This window comes from Ovis canadensis, chromosome 2 (assembly GCF_042477335.2).
Source record: "Ovis canadensis isolate MfBH-ARS-UI-01 breed Bighorn chromosome 2, ARS-UI_OviCan_v2, whole genome shotgun sequence".
Classification (NCBI taxonomy): domain Eukaryota; kingdom Metazoa; phylum Chordata; class Mammalia; order Artiodactyla; family Bovidae; genus Ovis; species Ovis canadensis.
This window is the reverse complement of record NC_091246.1, coordinates 30,300,846-30,321,845: the sequence shown is the minus strand read 5'-3', so window position 1 is coordinate 30,321,845 and position 21,000 is coordinate 30,300,846. Positions and strand designations below refer to the sequence as shown.

Below are 21,000 nucleotides of genomic sequence, written 5' to 3'. Positions count from 1 at the left end.
CCTCTTTGACAATTTTATTTCATGTATCTTGTGTGCAATATAGATTTTCAAGCACAGATTATATAAATTATAATTGTGCTGTAAGTCACAAATTGTCTGAATGGAAGAGCAGCATGCTGGGATCATACAATTCCCAGGAAATACCTGATTTAAAGTCAGAATAACTTAAAAAGTTGGTAATTTCATGAACTAAAGTAGTGTAAGGGAAGAGTTCACATTCTCTTAAGTACAAAATGTATGTTCATTGTGATATTAAGATAATATATGCTAATGAATACATTTACATAGCTTTGTTGCTACATAGCATAACACTGATGACAAGTTCTTTAAAAATAAAATATAGTAAAAATAACCATTGGATTTGTTCGTTAAATTTTCAGAAAACAATTTGAAGAAATGGCTTCTTATTTTAAGTTGTCTTCTGTAAAGGAATTTGCTAAACATGTAACTAATGCCACATCAGAAGAACGACAGAAAATGCTAAGAGACTTTTATACTTCCCAGTATCCAGAGGTAAGAGAATTTTTTGTGGATTCTCCCTCAGAATGCACTAAGTCTGCCTATGAGAAAGGAGAGAGAGTCAAGAATAAGTCTGAAAAAAGAGAATCTCTTATGAAAGAGCGGCTATCAGATTCTGAAACTTTGTCATTTAAAAATTCTACCAAAAAAATTTCTCCAATTTTCAGCCCCAACATATGTAAAAAAAAATCAATTAAGTTTCAAAATCATAGTTCCTATAAAGAAAAGGTGCTTTCCAATGATGTGGAAACTAAGAAATTACCTATAAGCTGTACCCAAGAGACTGACAGTGGGGAAAGCAGCCAAGCGTCCAAAGACACTGCAGCATCCTATTCCCTGAACAGTAAGTCTGGAGCAGATGAGTTGGAAAAGTTGAGAATTGCCAGGAAAGACCAACAGGATCTCACTGGTTTGGGTATTTCAAGAAATGGACCCATCTTCAAAGTGGAAAACAAAACAATAGAAAATCCAGTGTTAGAAGACACTTCTGTGGTAGGCTTACTTGGTGACACCTCTGTTCTTGATGACCTCTTTAAAAGTCATGAGAATAGTCCCACACAACTGCCAAAGAAGGTTCTTTCTGGATCCATAGAAAAAGCAAAACAGAGACCAAAAGATTTCTGGGACATCTTGAATGACCAAAATGACGACAGTCTTAGTAAACTCACCGACTTGGCAGTAATAGAGACTCTCTGTGAAAAAGTGCCTTTTGCGGCATCTTCCAAAAGGAAGGAGGATCTCGAAGCTTCTCTTTGGAAATCAAACGAGAAATTTTTGTGGAAAAAATTTAACTTAAGTGATACAGATGAAAGCACAGCTAATACACAAGAGTGATACATAAACATATAGATGAATTACTACAACCAATGAATTTCTGCTATCAATGTTAAGAACTCTGTGTTCCACACTAATTATGTTACAAAGTTGTCAATATATATTTTTAATAAACCCTTGCTCTGGATTCTTTTTTAGTCTCAAATGTTACCATGTGTTGGTTTTCCTTGATAGCTGATTTGATCTTTAAAAAAAAATATGATCATATTATAGTATAAACCTGTTATTATGAAATGGAAAAGATCCTAGATTTGTTACTGGGAGACCTGGGGCATCTCTCATTGTATAATTATGTGACCTTAGATAAGTCATTTAGGCTAGTGTGCAGCCATTTCCTCATATGAAAGATGAAGGGCTTGAAATTGATGAACATGAGTATCTTCCAGTTTAAAAACACTTTGTTTCATTTTCCTAGATTCCATTAAGTCATAGAACCAAATTATGCTTACCCCCTCAAATCAAGTGTACATTAATGAGTTTCTTTCTTACTAGCATTTGTAAGATTAGTAACTGTTTTCCTTTTCCCTCAGTGTCATGTGCTACCATTATGAAATTATTTATACAAAAGTAATAATGAGTACTAAATATATGATGTATATTAAAATAGTAAGCTCATAACTGCTCAAAAGCAAAGAGTTAATGTTGTATAATTTTACTATCAATATATGATATATGATGCTAAAGTAATATAATTATTATCATTAGCCACAGAACATCAGTGCCTCAACTTTTTATAAAAGTATATAAAACTTCGTATAGTATTTTTGTATTTCTCTTAAGTATGAATAAATGAGTAAACATTTGATTTTATTTAAAACTTTTATATTTTGTTGAATTTAACATATGCTTTATAACCAGTAAAATGTGCTTGTTGTTGAGTTCACTTGTTTGGAAATATTCACTGTGTGGGTACTGTGCTGTGAGCACTAGATGTACAGGTGAGGCACTGCTACCAGTAAAACAAACGAAACCATGTCTATAAAGAGTCATGTCTATAAAGCCCCTGGCACATGGTAGCAGACCCGAGCCTTCTACTGACCCACGCACAGATGCTCTGTGGCAACTTTCCGTCAGTTGAACTTGCAGGGCTATGATGGGAGGAAGTGTCCAGAAAATAGCAGTGAACCAGCAAATGGTGGTGCTCAGAGAACACTGAATTGTTACTGTATTGGGGGGGAGAGGCCCTTTGGAGTACCCAGCCATTGTAGTGTCAAGCTGTTGCTCAGAAATGACAAAAAGAAAGAAAGAAAACTCTTTTCTCAGGGGACCGAATAGCCAGTGAATGGCCTAACTCTCTAGGGCAGTGTTGAGAGCTATGAAATATATTTTACTTCATGACCCAGTACATATGTGTTATATATATGTGACTGAAATAAAATGTTTATGAAATATTTACCCTTAAGGCATGCAACATACTTCGATATTTTCTCTTCCGTTGTAATTTTGGCTCTTGTATATGTATGTTTTTTTTTAATGTTTTCATAACCCACTAAATTGATTTCATGATCATTAATGATTGGTAACCACAGTTAAAAAATTCAGTTTTAGGTTATATAGACTTAGTTGGGTTTTTTTTCTTTTTTCCTACTTGCAGCAGAATTGTATCCAGACTTAATAGATGCTACATTTCACCACCAAGAGCTTGCTCCAAAATGAATGTGCTGTGCAGTCTGTGGTAGACTTAATATATAAATGTTGTTAGACTGATGTGGGATCAGCTCTACCAGGACCTCAGAAAGAAAGTAGCTACCTCTTCAACTCAGCTTACATATCAGACAGTAGAGTTCAGTCATTTTAATAAAAGTATATTTTTCATAAAATCAGGTACTTTTTAATTTTTGTACATAGACTTGACCTTAGGAACATAAAATGATGTTCATACAAATATTAGCTCTGTACTCTTCAAATATAGTGAAATGCTATTAAACGAGATTTTTATCAATCATGGTCAAAATGGGAGTAAAAATACAGACTTGGAGTTAAGAAATTAGTTTCCAGCAGTTGTCAGTGAAATGTTTTGTCATAATTATCACGTAGGAATGGTATGCCAAGCAGAGGATGAGGATCAGTGTGGAAAGGAGCCAGTCAGAACATTCCAGAAGGGTAACTGTAAAGGTTGACTCTCCTTGCCATGGAGCAATGAGAAAATTTGGTTCAACCATTGATGCGTATGGGAACAGACACTATATAACAACAGTCCTTCCTTCCTACTCCACTGGTGATGTGCTACCAAGTTCTGCCAACTAAGTAGGTGACCACAGGCAAATCACAGGGCTTCTTTCAGCCTCAGTTTCCTCTTTAAATTGGAAGATGGACTGAATCAGTGGTGGGTCAAGCAGTTTTTTTAAGCAATTGAAGTCCACTGTAAGTAGAGGCTCAATTATAACAATTAAAATGGAGGTCCATTGATTCAAGGAGCACTACTGTGCCTCCGTGGAGTATTAGTTTGAAAAGGAATAAGATCATTGCTAAAAAACCTTCCAACTTCAAGTTTCCATGATTCTATTTGCCACAATCTGTATTTTTTTACTCTTCTTCAAAGCAATGACAGTTTCTGGCTGCTAGCACTCAACACACAGTTGTCATTATTGGAAACTGAGGCAAGATACTGTGAAATCTTTGCACTTGAATTCCTCAGAGGTCCCTTCAAGCCCTGAAACCACTTAGTTGGGTAAATTAACATCTTCTACAAGCAGTGCAGCTGCCCTCGTGTGTTCAAGGTGACAGAACCTTAGTTTTCAGAGATGAGTTGGTGATAAACTTTTCATCAATCCATAGAATATGAGAAAGCCAAGGGAAGTATAGTTGTTTTTAACATTGATTATGCAGTTTTAAGATTCTGAAGTTATTCTTCCTTTATGGTACAAAATAATCTTACAAAATGATATAGTATTCTCACCTATTTCATCATCTTTACTTTATGTAAAAGTTGCTAACCATATATCAGTTCCCCCAAATTTTCACATTTACTGATCTATACACCTTGTCCAAGGTAAGGAGCAGCGGCTGCGCTTTGCTGGAGCAGCCGTGAAGAGATACCCCACGCCCAAGGTAAGAGAAACCCAAGTAAGACGGTAGGTATTGCAAGAGGGCATCAGAGGGCAGGCACACTGAAACCGTACTCGCAGAAAACTAGTCAATCTAATCACACTAGGACCACAGCCTTGTCTAACTCAATGAAACTAAGCCATGCCTGTGGGGCCACCCAAGACGGGCGGGTCATGGTGGAGAGGTCTGACAGAATGTGGTCCACTGGAGAAGGGAATGGCAAGCCACTTCAGTATTCTTGCCTTGAGAACCCCATGAACAGTATGAAAAGCCTAAATGATAGGATACCAAAAGAGGAACTCCCCAGGTCATTAGGTGCCCAATATGCTACTGGAGATCAGTGGAGAAATAACTCCAGAAAGAATGAAGGGATGGAGCCAAAGCAAAAACAATACCCAGTTGTGGATGTGACTGGTGATAGAAACAGGATCCGATGCTGTAAAGAGCAATATTGCATAGGAACCTGGAATGTCAGGTCCATGAGTCAAGGCAAAATGGAAGCAGTCAAACAAGAGATGGCAAGAGTGAACGTCAACATTCTAGGAACCAGTGAACTAAAATGGACTGGAATGGGTGAATTTAACTCAGACGACCATTGTATCTACTACTGCGGGCAGGAATCCCTCAGAAGAAATGGGGTAGCCATCATGGTCAACAAAAGAGTCTGAAATGCAGTACTTGGATGCAATCTCAAAAATGACAGAATGATCTCTGTTCATTTCCAAGGCAAACCATTCAATATCATAGTATCCAAGTTGATACCCTAACAGTAATGCTGAAAAAGCTGAAGTTGAACGGTTCTATGAAGACCTACAAGACCTTTTAGAACTAATACCCAAAAAAGATGTCCTTTTCATTATAGGGGACTGGAATGCAAAAGTAGGAAGTCAAGAAACACCTGGAGTAACAGGCAAATTTGGCCTTGGAATGCAGAATGAAGCAGGGCAAAGACTAACAGAGTTTTGCCAAGAAAATGCACTGGTCATAGCAAACACCCACTTCCAACAACAAAAGAGAAGACTCTACACATGGACATCACCAGGTGGTAAACACCAAAATCAGATTGATTATATTCTTTGCAGCCAAAGATGGAGAAGCTCTATACAGTCAACAAAAACAAGACCAGGAGCTGACTGTGGCTCAGATCATGAACTCCTTATTGCCAAATTCAGACTTAAATTGAAGAAAGTAGGGCAAACCACTAGACCATTCAGGTATGACCTAAATCAAATCCCTTATGGTTATACAGTGGAAGTGAGAAGTAGATTTAAGGGTCTAGATCTGATAGACAGAGTGCCTGATGAACTATGGATGGAGGTTCATGACATTGTACAGGAGACAGGGATCAAGACCATCCCCATGGAAAAGAAATGCAAAAAACCAAAATGGCTGTCTGGGGAGGCCTTACAAATAGCTGTGAAAAGAAGAGAGGCAAAAAGCAAAGGAGAAAAGGAAAGATATAAGCACCTGAATGCAGAGTTTCAAAGAATAGCAAGAAGAGATAAGAAAGCCTTCTTCAGCAATCAATGCAAAGAAATAGAGGAAAACAACAGAATGGGAAAGACTAGAGATCTCTTCAAGAACAACAGAATGGGAAAGACTAGAGATCTCTTCAAGAAAATTAGAGATACCAAGGGAACATTTCATGCAAAAATGGGCTCGATAAAAGAGAGAAATGGCATGGACCTAACAGAAGCAGAAGATATTAAGAAGAGGTGGCAAGAATACACAGAAGAACTTTACAAAAAAGATCTTCACGACCCAGATAATCACAATGGTGTGATCGCTCACCTAGAGCCAGACATCCTAGAATGTGAAGTCAAGTGGGTCTTAGAAAGCATCACTACAAACAAAGCTAGGGGAGGTGATGGAATTCCAGTTGAGCTATTTCAAATCCTGAAAGATGATGCTGTGAAAGTGCTGCACTCAGTATGCCAGCAAATTTGGAATACTCAGCAGTGGCCACAGGACTGGAAAAGTCAGTTTTCATTCCAATCCCAAAGAAAGGCAATGCCAAAGAATGCTCAAACTACTGCACAATTGCACTCATCTCACATGCTAGTAAAGTAATGCTCAAAATTCTCCAAGCCAAGCCTCAGCAATACGTGAACCTTGAACTTCCAGATGTTCAAGCTGGTTTTAGAAAAGGCAGAGGAACCAGAGATCAAATTGCCAACATCCACTGGATCATGGAAAAAGCAAGAGTTCCAGAAAAACATCTATTTCTGTTTTATTGATTGTGCCAAAGCCTTTGACTGTGTGGATCACAATAAACTGTGGAAAATTCTGAAAGAGATGGAAACACCAGACCACTTGACCTGCCTCTTGAGAAACCTATATGCAGATCAGGAAGCAACAGTTAGAACTGGACATGGAACAACAGACTGGTTCCAAATAGGAAAAGGAGTATGTCAAGGCTGTATATTGTCACCCTATTTAACTTCCATGCAGAGTACATCATGAGAAACGCTGGGTTGGAAGAAGCACAAGCTGGAATCAAGATTGCTGGGAGAAATATCAATAACCTCAGATATGCAGATGACACGACCCTTATGGCAGAAAGTGAAGAGAAACTAAAAAGCCTCTTGATGAAAGTGAAAGAGGAGAGAGAAAAAGTTGGCTTAAAGCTCAACATTCAGAAAACTAAAATCATGGCATCTGGTCCCATCACTTCATGGGAAATAGATGGGGAAACAGTGGAAACAGTGTCAGACTTTATTTTGGGAGGCTCCAAAATCACTGCAGATGGTGACTGCAGCAATGAAATTAAAAGACGCTTACTCCTTGGAAGAAAAGTTATGACCAACCTAGATAGCATATTCAAAAGCAGAGACATTACTTTGCCAATTAAGGTCCGTCTAGTCAAGGCTATGGTTTTTCCTGTGGTCATGTATGGATGTGAGAGTCGGACTGTGAAGAAAGTTGAGCTCCGAAGAATTGATGCTTTTGAACTGTGATGTTGGAGAAGACTCTTGAGAGTCCCTTGGACTGCAAGGAGATCCAAGCAGTCCATTCTGAAGGAGATCAACCCTGGGATTTCTTTGGAAGGAATGATGCTAAAGCTGAAACTCCAGTACTTTGGCCACCTCATGCGAAGAGTTGACTCATTGGAAAAGACTCTGATGCTGAGAGGGTTTGGGAGCAGTAGGAGAAGGGGACGACAGAGGATGAGATCACTGACTCGATGGACGTGAGTCTGAGTGAACTCCGAGAGTTGGTGATGTACTGGGAGGTCTGGCATGCTGCGATTCATGGGGTCACAGAGTCGGACACGACTGAGCGACTGAACTGAGCTGAACTGAACTGAACTGATCTTCAAATCTGAAAGAATGGATTCAATGCCTCCCTCGAATGTCGTTTTTCACATGTGAAGCAACTGAGCTCCACAGTAACTATGTCATAAATCCAGTTAGCAGTGGATTGGGCATCTTCAAAGATGTCAGTGAACCTGAGATACTATAAGATGCATCTGCCATCTAAGAGCCCAGAATGCAAAGCACTTTTTAGGCTCCTCACCTAATTCTGATTTAATCCTCATTGATGTGACCTTTCCCAGTTCTATCCCACCTTCTTTTGCAAAACATGCTTTACCCAGAACTTTCTGAAAGGCCTTAAAGGAAAGGCTCGTAAGCTCAGGAACTGGTCTTAGCCCTGGTGACACTGCGTTTGCCCTGGGTGACAGTCCCATACACTGCCTTTGCCTCACCCCTCTCCCAGTGCTTGTGGCAGGTAGAAAGGACACTGCACTTTTTCTCTGTTAAAGATCAACCATAGGATCTTGCCTTAAAAGATACTGCTTGGAAAGAAAGTTATGACCAACATAGACAGCATATTAAAAAGCAGACATTACTTTGCCAACAAAGGTCCATCTAGTCAAGACTGGTTTTTCCAGTGGTCATGTATGGATGTGAGAGTTGGACTATAAAGAAAGCTGAGCACCGAAGAATTGATGCTTTTGAACTGTGATGTTGGAGACAACTCTTGAGAGTCCCTTGGACTGCAAGGAGATCCAACCAGTCTATCCTAAAGGAGATCAGTCCTGAGTGTTCATTGGAAGGACTGATGCTGAAGCTGAAACTCCAATACTTTGACCACCTGATGCGAAGAGCTGACTCATTTGAAAAGACTCTGATGCTGGGAGGGATTGGGGGCAGGAGGAGAAGGGGATGACAGAGGATGAGATGGCTGGATGGCATCACTGACTCGATGGACGTGAGTCTGAGTGAACACCGGGAGTTGGTGATGGACAGGGCCTGGCGTGCTGTGGTTTGTGAGATAGCTGAGTCGGACACAACTGAGTGACTGAACTGAACAGAACTGATATCTTTTAAACTTTGGATTTTTCTTTAGTTTTTGTAAAGTGAGACATTCTTCTAGACTGAAAGATGGACTTCAAAGGAGGCCTCATTAAGCTAATCTGTATATATTTTCCTCTTTCCTAAAACTATTATGAAAGTATTGATAAAAACAACATAACAAAATCTTAATTTTTCAAAACATAAATGTCAACATGTAGTCATGAGAACTTCTGATCTTACATGATCAGAGTCCACCCACATTGCTCACCTGCCAGTGCCCTCACTGTGCTTCCCAAACTCAACTGTGTCATACGCTCATCCGTCTCACTGAAGGCGCACTCACTGCCTTCCAGACCCAGCGCCAGTGCCCTAAATGGTCTCCCTTTAGCACTGCCTAGCAACTTCCTTTTCACTTTTCACTTTCATGCAGTGGAGAAGGAGATGGCAACCCCCTCCAATGTTCTTACCTGGAGAATCCCAGGGACGGGGGAGCCTGGTGGGCTGCCGTCTATGGGGTTGCACAGAGTTGGACACGACTGAAGTAACTTAGCAGCAGCAGCAAAGCCACAGGGTTTTCCCAGGTCAGTTCCTATCTGCCCCCACCAAGCATCCTGTTCACCAGTATCAATGGAGCCCCCAGTGTGGTGCCCAGCAACCTAGTATCTTCCCCACCTCAATCAGTTTTCCCCAGCCTCCCCAAACACTTCATCCAACTGCATCTCAGACTTCTTAACTCCCCAATAGTAGGTACTTCATCCTCCTGCGTCACCTATTGGGAAGTGCCACCAGTGAATGAGCTCTGAATGTCATACTTGGGAGACTGCAGAGGTCATATCACCAGGCAAGTCATACCCAGAGGCAGCAATTCACTGACCAGCCAGGAAAAAGGCAAAACTGACCAGTTAGTGGGGCTTTTGCAGAGGTGCCATTTACTGCCTGAAATGTCCCAGAGCTGCCACATTCCCCTGAAAGGCATAACAACTCCTGTAGTCCTAAAAGACCCCACAGGGCACAGCCGGTGTGTGGGAAACGTTTGGGGGAGGGCAGGCAGGTCTCGAGAAGCTTGAAGTGTCCCCTAGGGAGGTGTGTGAGTAAAGGAAGAAGACCCACCAAGGAACGAAAGCACAAATGAAGGGTGCTCTCCAGTGGTGGAAAAGGTAAGCTTCCTAACTACAAAACAGGGAAGACCCCCGCCGCCCCACCACCACCGCCTCCCTCGCTTCTCTCAGGCGCTGCACGCCTCTTCCCCCAGAGCACCATCAGGGGAATCCACGTCGCTCCTGGTTCCGCCTACCTCTCTCCCTCGTGGCAGGCATATATTAGACACTGTATGGAGAAATCGCTCTAAGTAAAGTAAAGCTCATTTGAATTTTCCTCAGCGAGTCTCCAGGCCACCCGCCGCTGCTGAGGGTCGTTACTAGAAGCCCTTGCTGCGGTGCCACACAACCGGAGCGAGGATTCACCACCTCCAAGAAGGGGGAGTCATCCGCCAAATTAGGTTTACCTTCTCCCTTTGGGGAAAAAAAAGAAAGCGAATTAAATTATGCTTTGGCTGTATTGATGGAAAACATGAAAAGCAAACTCCGGGGCCTCGTGCCTCGAGGGCACCTGATCTCCCGTTAGCTGCAAACCTCAAGAAAGTCCGCGAGCCCCTCTGTGAGCAGCAAGCATTGGGTTGCCGATCTCCACCGGGCCCTGGGATCTCGTCCACCGTCAAAAGTGAAGCAAGGAAGGTGGAGACGGTGCCCTTTGGGGTGGTGGTGGGGGTATCCTGCTTCCCCTCGAGATTCCGGGCGCCGCGAGGCGTGAAAATCCCCAACCCTGGGTTGGGGAACCCGCAGGAGCTTGCGATCCAGCCGGGGACAGAAGGAGGGGGAGGTCCCCTCGGTGCGCACAGCCCGCCATCGCCCCTCAAGCAGACACTGCTTGGCTCAGAACACACACCTGCGGGATCAGAACTCGGTGAGCAGTGAAAAGTTAGACACCCGCCCACCCGTGGGCCGCGCGGAGACTGGGGGAATCTAGCCGAGAGGGGACCCCCTTCCCGCCGCCCGCGCGCGTCCCGCCCTGGCCGTGGAGGGTGCGAGGCCGCCGGGTGTGAACCGCGAAGGTTTCTGCGGTCTGGCCGGCGGCCGGCTGGAAAACCAGCCTCAACTTGATCCCCAGCGCCTCTAACGGAGGTCACGAGAAGCAGGAGGACGCGGGCGCCGGGTAGGTGGGCGGAATGCGAGCTCAGACTGAAGACCGCGAGGTATGGAGGGCGCTAGGAAGGAAGCCAGCCGGCCAGATGGAACTCCTCCTGGCAGGGCCCGATCTCGGTGCCTGCGAGCGTCCCTGGGCGGCTCGGCGGGGCACACCCGACGGCGGCGGAGCCGACGGTCCAGGAAGGAAATCGGGCTTAGCACCTCTTCGCACAGCACCTAGATCCCGGCCAGCTGCGCCAGGAAACGGGCCCCCCACGTGCAAAACTGCTCCTCCACCTCCTACTCTAACTCCACCGCGGCACTCACAGCCGCCTCCCCCTGCAGCTTCTGTCTCCAGCCCCAGACCGCACGTATCGCACCCCTGTACCCCCCACCTCCCGCCCAAGATCTTCCCTGCTGCTGCTCTCCCTCCCTTCCATCTTCCTCCCGCCATCCAAGCCCGGCCTTTGGCCAAGGGCCCTTCCCAGCCTAGAGTCCTAGAGAAATTTTCTCCGAAATAATGTCTCTCACTGCCAAGGGTCCGAGGTCCCGCCCCTCCACCTCCCATCTGGATGCCTGCAGACTTCTTTTTGGATTTCTAGTCTTGCTTCTCCTCCCTCCCTAATCCACTTTCCACACTGCTTCCAAGAGCGTGTTACCCCGGTGGTGGTGAACCTCGTATTTCCTCTGTTAAGCAAGCTAAGGGTGCTTGGGCTGAGGAATGAAGGTTCTGAGGGCTTCGGTTCTCATTCATTGAGCACTTACTATGTCATTCGTTAGGCATTTCAAGTGCATATTCTCATTTGACTGTCCAAGAACCCTTCTGGGTAGGAATTATTAAGTATTATTATCTATTATTATTATTATTATTATTATCATCATCTATTATTATGAAGGAAGAAACTGTATTACAGAGGATCACACAGCTTGTGGGTAGCAGAGGCACTTGGAGCCAGGCGGTCCTGCACTGCCCCCACCCCCCACCACTGCAGAAAACCCTGACCCTCCTAACAGGGATGGAGTGACCCGCAGCACCAGCTGTGTCCTAGAGGCTGGGTGGAAGCAGTACTAAGTGGCTAGGGCAGGCAGATGTTAGTGGCTTAGGGATCTGAGTTTCTGGAAGAAACTCAGTTTCTCAGAGGAGTCTCCACTTTTGACTCCTCTTCCTCACACTCACCTACCATCCTTAGGCTGCTCCTCTTACCTGGCAGCATGCTGGAGACAACACAGGTGTCGAATCCAATCCCCAAAGCAGACTTCTGCCATTCTCCTCACTCTCCACAAACACAGGCTCGAGAACCCTCCATCTCCAACACACACCCCTCCACCGCACAATCCACTTCACACCCTATCTTCCACCCTCCACCCCTTCTCATCCCAGACCAGGCAAGCATCAGCCTCTGGCCAGTTCCTTTGCACAGTGAATGAGACCAGCTCTGGGAAGCTCCAAGTGGCTCTGCTGCTGCTGCTGCTGCTGCTAAGTCACTTCAGTCATGTCCCACTCTGTGCGACCCCAGAGATGGCAGCCCACAAGGCTCCCCCGTCCCTGGGATTCTCCAGGCAAGAACACTGGAGTGGGTTGCTATTTACCTCTCCAATGCATGAAAGTGAAAAGTGAAAGTGAAGTCGCTCAGTCATGTCCAACTCCTAGCGAAAGTGGCTCAATTGTGTAGAATTCTTTGCAACCCCATGGACTGTAGCCCTGCCAGACTTCTCTGTCTGTGGAATTCTCCAGGCAAGAATACTGGAGTGGGTAGCCAGCCCTACCCTTCTCCAGGGGATTTTCACAACCTAGAGATCAAACCCAGGTCTCCCGCTTTGCAGGTAGATTCTTGACCATCTGAGCCACCAGGGAAGCCCTTTGTCCTGGGAGAGGGTGGGAATTCTATCATTAATTAGTGACTACGAATACAAGTGTCAGCACCGCTTCCCTTTCCAAGAGCCACACTGGCACCACAAGTGTCCCTAGCCTCCACTTCTTATCTAGGAATTAAGGTGATTCCTCCCCACCGGACCTTCTATAACCTAGATAAGATGGACAGACATTCAGAGATAGTAAATATTAGCATTTGCTCATGTGAATCCCCAATTTTAATTTCTGTGAATTTGCCTGTTATGTAATACTTTTGCTTTCTTTTTGGAAATATATGTATTCCAGTTTCTGTAATACATGTCCTACTAGTGGCTTTATTGCTTTTTTATATAATTTAAAATTATTTTTCTGTATAGGTTCATAATATGAAATTAAAAGGGTAAAAAAGAGTAATTTCCCTCATCACCCAGGGGCAAGCTCTGCCATCTTTACTCTTACCTGGCACTGTTATCACTATTGTGGGTCTCTTTTGGAAATAGTCCACATATTTATAACCATGCCTCATTTCTTTTTACCTGGATACCTCCGTGTTCCCACTGAAAGAGAAAGTGAAGTCGCTCAGTTGTACCCAACTCTTTGCAACCCCATGGACTGTAGCCTACCAGGCTCCTCCATCCATGGGATTTTCCACGCAAGAATACTGGAGTGGGTTACCATTTCTTTCTCCAGGAGATCTTCCCGATCCAGGGACTGAACCCAGGTCTTCCGCATTGTAGGCAGACACTTTACCGTCTGAGCCACAACATATAGTAATTGATGCTTTGAAAAAAAAAAAAATCAACAGAGTTTCAGAATGAAGGGCTGAGATTCTCAACATGCCCATGGTTCAAACTGTTAATCAAATGGCAAATGGCAAGAATGAGGAGGCATCTGCCTCAGATAGAGACTGAAAGATTTCCTTAATAATCTCTGGTTGCAGAACAAGAAATGCAGGAGAATGTGAAATGTGCAAGATTAGACTTAATCGTGATGGGAGCAGTTGCTGGGTGCTAGAATCTATCACTGCAGTAACCACATGTTCGAACAACCTGGCTGTTGATCAGATGAAGGACTAACCAGGCAACATAATCAAGCAAGAGTGGCCTTCTCTTTCTCAAGATAGGCTTAAATTTTTTTTCTGGGGAGGGGTGTTTTAATATCAGTTTTATCTGCCAGAGACTATCTGAGTCTCAGGTGTCCTGAACATTAATTGCTTCCCAGAAATGAACTGAGGCAACCACCTATAAAGTCGATACTAACTATTGCTGCAGAGACTAGTCTGATTCAGCTCCTCTAGTCCAGTGACTTCATAAAGAGAGGCCATGCAGCATACCTCATGCCATCCCAAAGATTTGCATTCCCTGGTCAAAGTCCCTGTCTTGTTACTTTTTCCTCCATCCTTTGGGGGAGGCAGTGGTGATCAGGAAGAGGAGAAGGTGTAACCAGAGTGCATGAAGGGAAGTCAGACATCAGATTGTTTAAAATCTGCCTGATCAGTCCCAATGTCATTAGGAAAGTACACATTTTGCTTTCCTACATGGTCAAGGTGGCATGACATCACACAGCAGAGCTCCCTTAACTTGAAGGCTGTGCTCCTGGATATCCTGTACCTCTCTATCAATCTCTTCTTAGTCTCCTTGGTGGGCCCCCACTTCTCAGCTGCCCTTTTGTTTCCTAGGCTGCTGCCTTCAGAGTAGGGTTAGTCTCACACCACACAATCCCCATTCATTTTTAGGCTTCTAATTAATCTATTTGGAGGTGATTGTAAGTCTTCAGCACAACTCTGACTTCTGAGTTTCAGACTCACATCCAATTGCTTTGGTGTAAGTGCACTGCCTTGGGTGATCTATGGGCACCTCACACACATATCCAGAATGAAATTCTTTACCGCTCTACTCGTTCTTCTCCCAAATCAGTGATTTTACTGTCAATCCTTGACCTTATTACCTAAATCTCAGCACCATCTTTTTCATTGGATGAGTCCATTTCTCTCATTCAGTAATCAAGTCTTCCAAATTTTACCTCTTAAATATTTCTTGTATTCCTTTTTAAGGTTTGTTTTTAATTTAAATTTTAATAGATACTATACCTGTTGATGAAAGTGAAAGAGGAGGGTGAAAAAGTTGGCTTAAAGCTCAACATTCAGAAAATGAAGATCATGGCATCAGGTCCCATCACTTCATGGTGGATAGATGGGGAAACAGTGGAAACAGTGTCAGACTTTATTTTGGGGGATTCCAAAATCACTGCAGATGGTGACTGCAGCCATGAAATTAAAAGACACTTACTCCTTGGAAGGAAAGTTATGACCAACCTAGATAGCATATTGAAAAGCAGAGATATTACTTTGCCAACAAAGGTCCATCTAGTCAAGGCTATGGTTTTTCCAGTGGTCGTGTATGGATGTGAGAGTTGGACTGTAAAGAAAGCTGAGTGCTAAGGAATTGATGCTTTTGAACTGTGGTGATGGAGAAGACTCTTGAGAGTCCCTTGGACTGCAAGGAGATCCAACCAGTCCATCCTAAAGGAGATCAGTCCTGAGTGTTCATTGGAAGGACTGATGCTGAAGCTGAAACTCCAATACTTTGGCCACCTCATGCAAAGAGTTGACTCATTGGAAAAGACCCTGATGCTGGGAGGGATTGGGGGCAGGAGGAGAAGGGGACAACAGAGGGTGAGATGGCTGGATGGCATCACCATCACCAACTTGATGGACATGAGTTTGAGTGAACTCCAGGAGTTGGTGATGGACAGGGAGGCCTGGCATGCTATAATTCATGGGGTCGCAAAGAGTCAGACACGACTAAGTGACTGAACTGATCTTCCAATAATGGTTCTAATACCAAAATATGAAAGAGCACACACTGAACAGTCTTAATTCTCATCACTTCCTTCTCCTGGTAATTCATTTCGGCTCTCTCAGGCACCACATGGATTCATTTATTTACATCCTTCTAGAAAAGTGTTTCTCAAACTTTTTTTTTATCACCACTCTCCTAAGAAGTCTTTGGAGACATTTTTTCTGATTACTGGCTCCCCTTTTAATTTGCATACCCAAGTATATTGTGTATCTCCTTTTGTACTGTGTATCTCCTTATATGTATAGAAAAATGTTCTATACATAAAATTTAAGATTCCTCCCACACAAAAACAATTTTTACCCCTTTGTGGGTCATATCACCCAAATGAAAATGCATATTTCAGAGGTATTTTATGCAAATGGAAATAAATACAACTGCATTTTATTTCCTTCTCCTTTTACACAGGTGGTACCATACTATATACATATGAACCTTTGCTTTTTTTATTCAAAATATCTCATGGTAATATTTTTTATAATATTATATCAAATATATCCTCATTGTGTTTATTTAGTTTTATAAATTTAAATTAATGTACTTAAGATAATTTAAATAGCCATCACCAAAAAAAATCTACAAAAAATAAATTCTGGAGAAGATGTGGAGAAAAGGGAACCCTGGTGCATTATTGGTGGTAATGTGAATTGATGCAACCACTATGAAGAACAGTATGAAGATTCCTTAAAAAGCCAGGAATAAAACTACCATCAGTTCAGTTCAGTTCAGTTCAGTTCAGTCGCTCAGTCATGTCCGACTCTTTGCGACCCCATGAATCACAGCACGCCAGACCTCCCTGTCCATCACCATCTCCCGGAGTTCACTCAGACTCACATCCATCAAGTCCGTGATGCGATCCAGCCATCTCATCCTCTGTCGTCCCCTTCTCCTCCTGCCCCCAATCTCTCCCAGCATCTGAGTCTTTTCCAATGAGTCAACTCTTCACATGAGGTGGCCAAAGTACTGGAGTTTCAGCTTCAGCATCATTCCTTCCAAAGAAATCCCAGGGCTGATCTCCTTCAGAATGGACTGGTTGGATTTCCTTGCAGTCCAAGGGACCCTCAAGAGTCTTCTCCAACACCACAGTTCAAACGCATCAATTCTTCAGTGCTCAGCCTTCTTCACAGTCCAACTCTCACATCCATACATGACCACAGGAAACACCATAGCCTTGACTAGACAGACCTTAGTCGGCAGAGTAATGTCTCTGCTTTTGAATATGCTATCTAGGTTGGACATAACTTTTCTTCCAAGGAGTAAGCGTCTTTTAATTTCATGGCTGCAGTCACCCTCTGCAGTGATTTTGGAGCCCAAAAAAATAAAGTCTGACACTGTCTCTACTGTTTCCCCATCTATTTCCCATGAAGTGATGGGACCTGATGCCATGATCTTCGTTTTCTGAATGTTGAGCTTTAAGCCAACTTTTTCACTCTCCTCTTTCACTTTCATCAAGAGGCTTTTTAGCTCCTCTTCACTTTCTGCCATAAGGGTGGTGTCATCTGCATATCTGAGGTTATTGATATTTCTCCCAGCAATCTTGATTCCAGCTTGTGTTTCTTCCAGTCCAGCGTTTCTCATGATGTACTCTGCATAGAAGTTAAATAAGCAGGGTGACAATATACAGCCTTGACATACTCCTTTTCCTATTTGGAACCAGTCTGTTGTTCCATGTCCAGTTCTAACTGTTGTTTGCTGACCTGCATACAGATTTCTCAAGAGGTAGGTTAGGTGGTCTGGTATTCCAATCTCGTTCAGAATTTTCCACAGTTTATTGTGATCCACACAGTCAAAGGCTTTGGCATAGTCAATAAAGCAGAAATAGATGTTTTTCTGGAACTCTCTTGCTTTTTCCATGATCCAGCGGATGTTGGCAATTGGATCTCTGGTTCCTCTGCCTTTTCTGAAACCAGCTTGAACATCAGGGAGTTCACGGTTCATGTATTGCTGAAGCCTGGCTTGGAGAATTTTGAGCATTACTTTACTAGCATGTGAGATGAGTGCAATTGTGCGGTAGTTTGAGCATTCTTTTGCATTGCCTTTCTTTGGAATTGGAATGAAAACTGACCTTTTCCAGTCCTGTGGCCACTGCTGAGTATTCCAAATTTACTGGCATATTGAGTGCAGCACTTTCACAGCATCATCTTTCAGGATTTGAAATAGCTCAACTGGAATTCCATCACCTCCACTAGCTTTTTTCATAGTGATGCTTTCTAAGGCCCACTAGACTTCACATTCCAAGATGTCTGGCTCTAGATTAGTGATCATATCATCATGATTATCTGGGTCGTGAAGATCTTTTTTGTACAGTTCTTCTGTGTATTCTTGCCACCTCTTCTTAATATGTTCTGCTTCTGTTAGGTCCAGACCATTTCTGTCCTTTATTGAGCCCATCTTTACATGAAATGTTCCCTTGGTATTTCTAATTTTCCTGAAGAGATTGCTAGTCTTTCCCATTCTGTTGTTTGCCTCTATTTCTTTGCATTGATCGCTGAGGAAGGCTTTCTTATCTCTTCTTGCTATTCTTTGGAACTCTGCATTCAGATGCTTATATCTTTCCTTTTCTCCTTTGCTTTTTGCCTCTCTTCTTTTCACAGCTATTTGTAAGTCCTCCCCAGACAGTCATTTTGCTTTTTTGCATTTCTTTTCCATGGGGATGGTCTTGATCCCTGTCTCCTGTACAATGTCACAAACCTCATTCCATAGTTCATCAGGCACTCTGTCTATCAGATCTAGGCCCTTAAATCTATTTCTCACTTCCACTGGATAATCATAAGGGATTTGATTTAGGTCATACCTGAATGGTCTAGCGGTTTTCCCTATTTTTACAGAATGTGGTCCACTGGAGAAGGGAATGGCAAGCCACATCAGTATTCTTGCCTTGAGAACCCCATGAACAGTATGAAACGCCAAAATGATAGGATACAAAAAGAGGAACTCCCCAGGTCATTAGGTGCCCAATATGCTACTGGAGATCAGTGGAGAAATGACTCCAGAAAGAATGAAGGGATGGAACCAAAGCAAAAACAATACCCAGTTGCAGATGTGACTGGTGATAGAGACAGGGTCCGATGCTGTAAAGAGCAATACTGCATAGGAACCTGGAATGTCAGGTCCATGAATCAGGGCAAACTGTAAGTGGTCAAACAAGAGATGGCAGGGGTAAACGTCGACATTCTAGGAATCAGTGAACTAAAATGGACTGGAATGGGTGAATTTAACTCAGATGACCATTACATCTACTACTGCAGGCAGGAATCCCTCAGAAGAAATGGAGTAGCCATCATGGTCAATAAAAGAGTCCAAAATTCAGTACTTGGATGCAATCTCAAAAACGACAGAATGATCTCTGTTCGTCTCCAAGGCAAACCATTCAATATCACAGTTATCCAAGTCTATGCCCCAACCAGTAACACTGAAGAAAATGAAGTTGAACAGTTTTATGAAGACCTACAAGATCTTTTAGAACTAATACCCAAAAAAGATGCCCTTTTCATTATAGGGGACTGGAATGCAAAAGTAGGAAGTCAAGAAACACCTGGAGTAACAGGCAAATTTGGCCTTGGAATGCAGAATGAAGCAGGGCAAAGACTAACAGAGTTTTGCCAAGAAAATGCACTGGTCATAGCAAACACTCTCTTCCAACAACACAAGAGAAGACTCTACACATGGACATCACCAGATGGTCAACACCGAAATCAGATTGATTATATTCTTTGCAGCCAAAGATGGAGAAGCTCTATACAGTCAACAAAAACAAGACCGGGAGCTGACTGTGGCTCAGATCATGAACTCCTTATTGCCAAATTCAGACTTAAATTGAAGAAAATAGGGAAAACCACTAGACCATTCAGGTATGACCTAAATCAAATCCTAACACTACCATGTAACCCAGAAATCCCACTACTGGGCATATACCCTGAGAAAACAATTCAAAAAGACACATGCACCCCAGTGTTCATTGCAGCTATATTTACAATAGCCAGGACATGAAAGCAACTGAGATATCCATTGACAGATGAATAGATAAGAAAGTTGTGGTACATATACAGTATGGAATATTACCCAGCCATTTAAAGGAACAAATTTGAGTCAGTGGAACTGAGGTGAGTGAACCTAGAACCTGTTATGCAGAGAAAGCCTATTTTCAGGGCAAGAACAGAGATCCAGATGTAGAAAATGGACTTGTGGACACAGGGAGGGAAGGAGAAGATGGGGTGAATTGAGTGAGTAGCACTTAAATGTATACATTACCATGTGCAAAATAAATAGCTAGTGGGAAGTTTCTTTGTAACACAGGGAGCTCAGCCCAGTGCTCTACGATGACCTACAGGGGTGAGAAGGGAGAGTGCAAGGTTGGAGGGAGGTTTAACAGGAAGGGGATATATGTATACTTATGGCTGATTCACACTGCTGTACAGCAGAAACCAACACACTTTGTAAAACAAAGTTGTTCTTATTGAGTCACTAAGTCATGACCAACTCTTTGCGATCCCATGGACTATAACCAGTCAGCACACCCCACTCCCGCATCTATAGGATTTTCTAGGCAAGAATATTGGAATGGGTTGCCACTTCCTTCTCTAGGGATATTCCCAACCCAGGGATCGAACTCGTTTCTTCCTGGATTGGTGGATTGGAAGGTGGATTCTTTACCACTGAGCCACCTGGGAAACCTGTAAAGCAATTATCCTCTAATTAAAAATAAATTTAACTCAGTGTAACTCACAGCATCCAACAGAGAGGAAGGTGACACTGGAGTATTGGTTCTTTCATATCCTAAAGAGCTTTTGAATAGCCTTTGTATCATCTGGTAAAGGTGGTAAAGAAACTGAGAAGTTAATGGCTTTTCAATAAATGGAACAGAGAAGGCAATGCTAAATCAACCAGCTTTTCTTTGGATGATCCTTTGTGCAAAGACATAAAAAAATATATAGCTTTGAGAAAAATGTGCCTACAAAAGAGAAAATGATTCATGGACTACAGGATACTCACCAGAAGTTTCTATCCTCATCTAAGCCTCCTCAAATTTGTTTATACACTCTTGTTCTGTTTTATCATTTTCTACTCACTCTTAATTCACCCTTGTTTGGCTTCCAGCCTCATAATTCTATCTAAACATCCTTCACTAAAGTCACCAATGACCACTGTGTCAATTCAGGTCCTTCTATTTATAGAAGCAGACTCTAAGAGTTAGAGTTGCAGGAGCTTCATTAGGGGTGACCCCTGTGAAAGATAAAGCAGTGAGGAGACTGTGATGTGGATCTGACTGCTGTGAAGAAAAGAGGGCAGGAAAGGGAGAGGGTAGGAAGGACACTGGGTTTCGGGCAGTCTGGAGCAGCCCCTGTGGAGCTGTAGCGTGAAGTTTAACTACATTGGCCAGGAATGTGAGCCCTAGCATGACCAGTCTG

The 21,000-nt window shown here is 43.1% G+C and overlaps 1 protein-coding gene and 1 long non-coding RNA gene across 3 annotated transcripts in view; one reads left to right on the top strand and one right to left on the bottom strand.

Annotated features, from left to right (window-relative positions):
- The window catches only part of ERCC6L2 (ERCC excision repair 6 like 2), a 162,506-nt gene extending 159,751 nt beyond the window's left edge, over positions 1 to 2,755 (top strand). For both annotated transcript variants that reach the window (XM_069575743.1, XM_069575744.1), the window contains exon 19: positions 381 to 2,755. In XM_069575743.1, the coding sequence (XP_069431844.1) occupies positions 381 to 1,353 (973 nt within the window). In that variant the 3' untranslated portion in view covers positions 1,354 to 2,755. The remainder of the gene's footprint in view (positions 1 to 380) is intronic.
- Positions 2,756 to 9,982: 7,227 nt separating this feature from the next.
- LOC138433325 (uncharacterized) lies at positions 9,983 to 11,019 on the bottom strand. The gene is made up of 2 exons (XR_011254258.1): positions 10,331 to 11,019; positions 9,983 to 10,210 (listed from the first exon to the last, which is right to left on the bottom strand). It is a non-coding gene; the product is annotated as an uncharacterized lncRNA (long non-coding RNA).
- Positions 11,020 to 21,000: the final 9,981 nt, after the last annotated feature.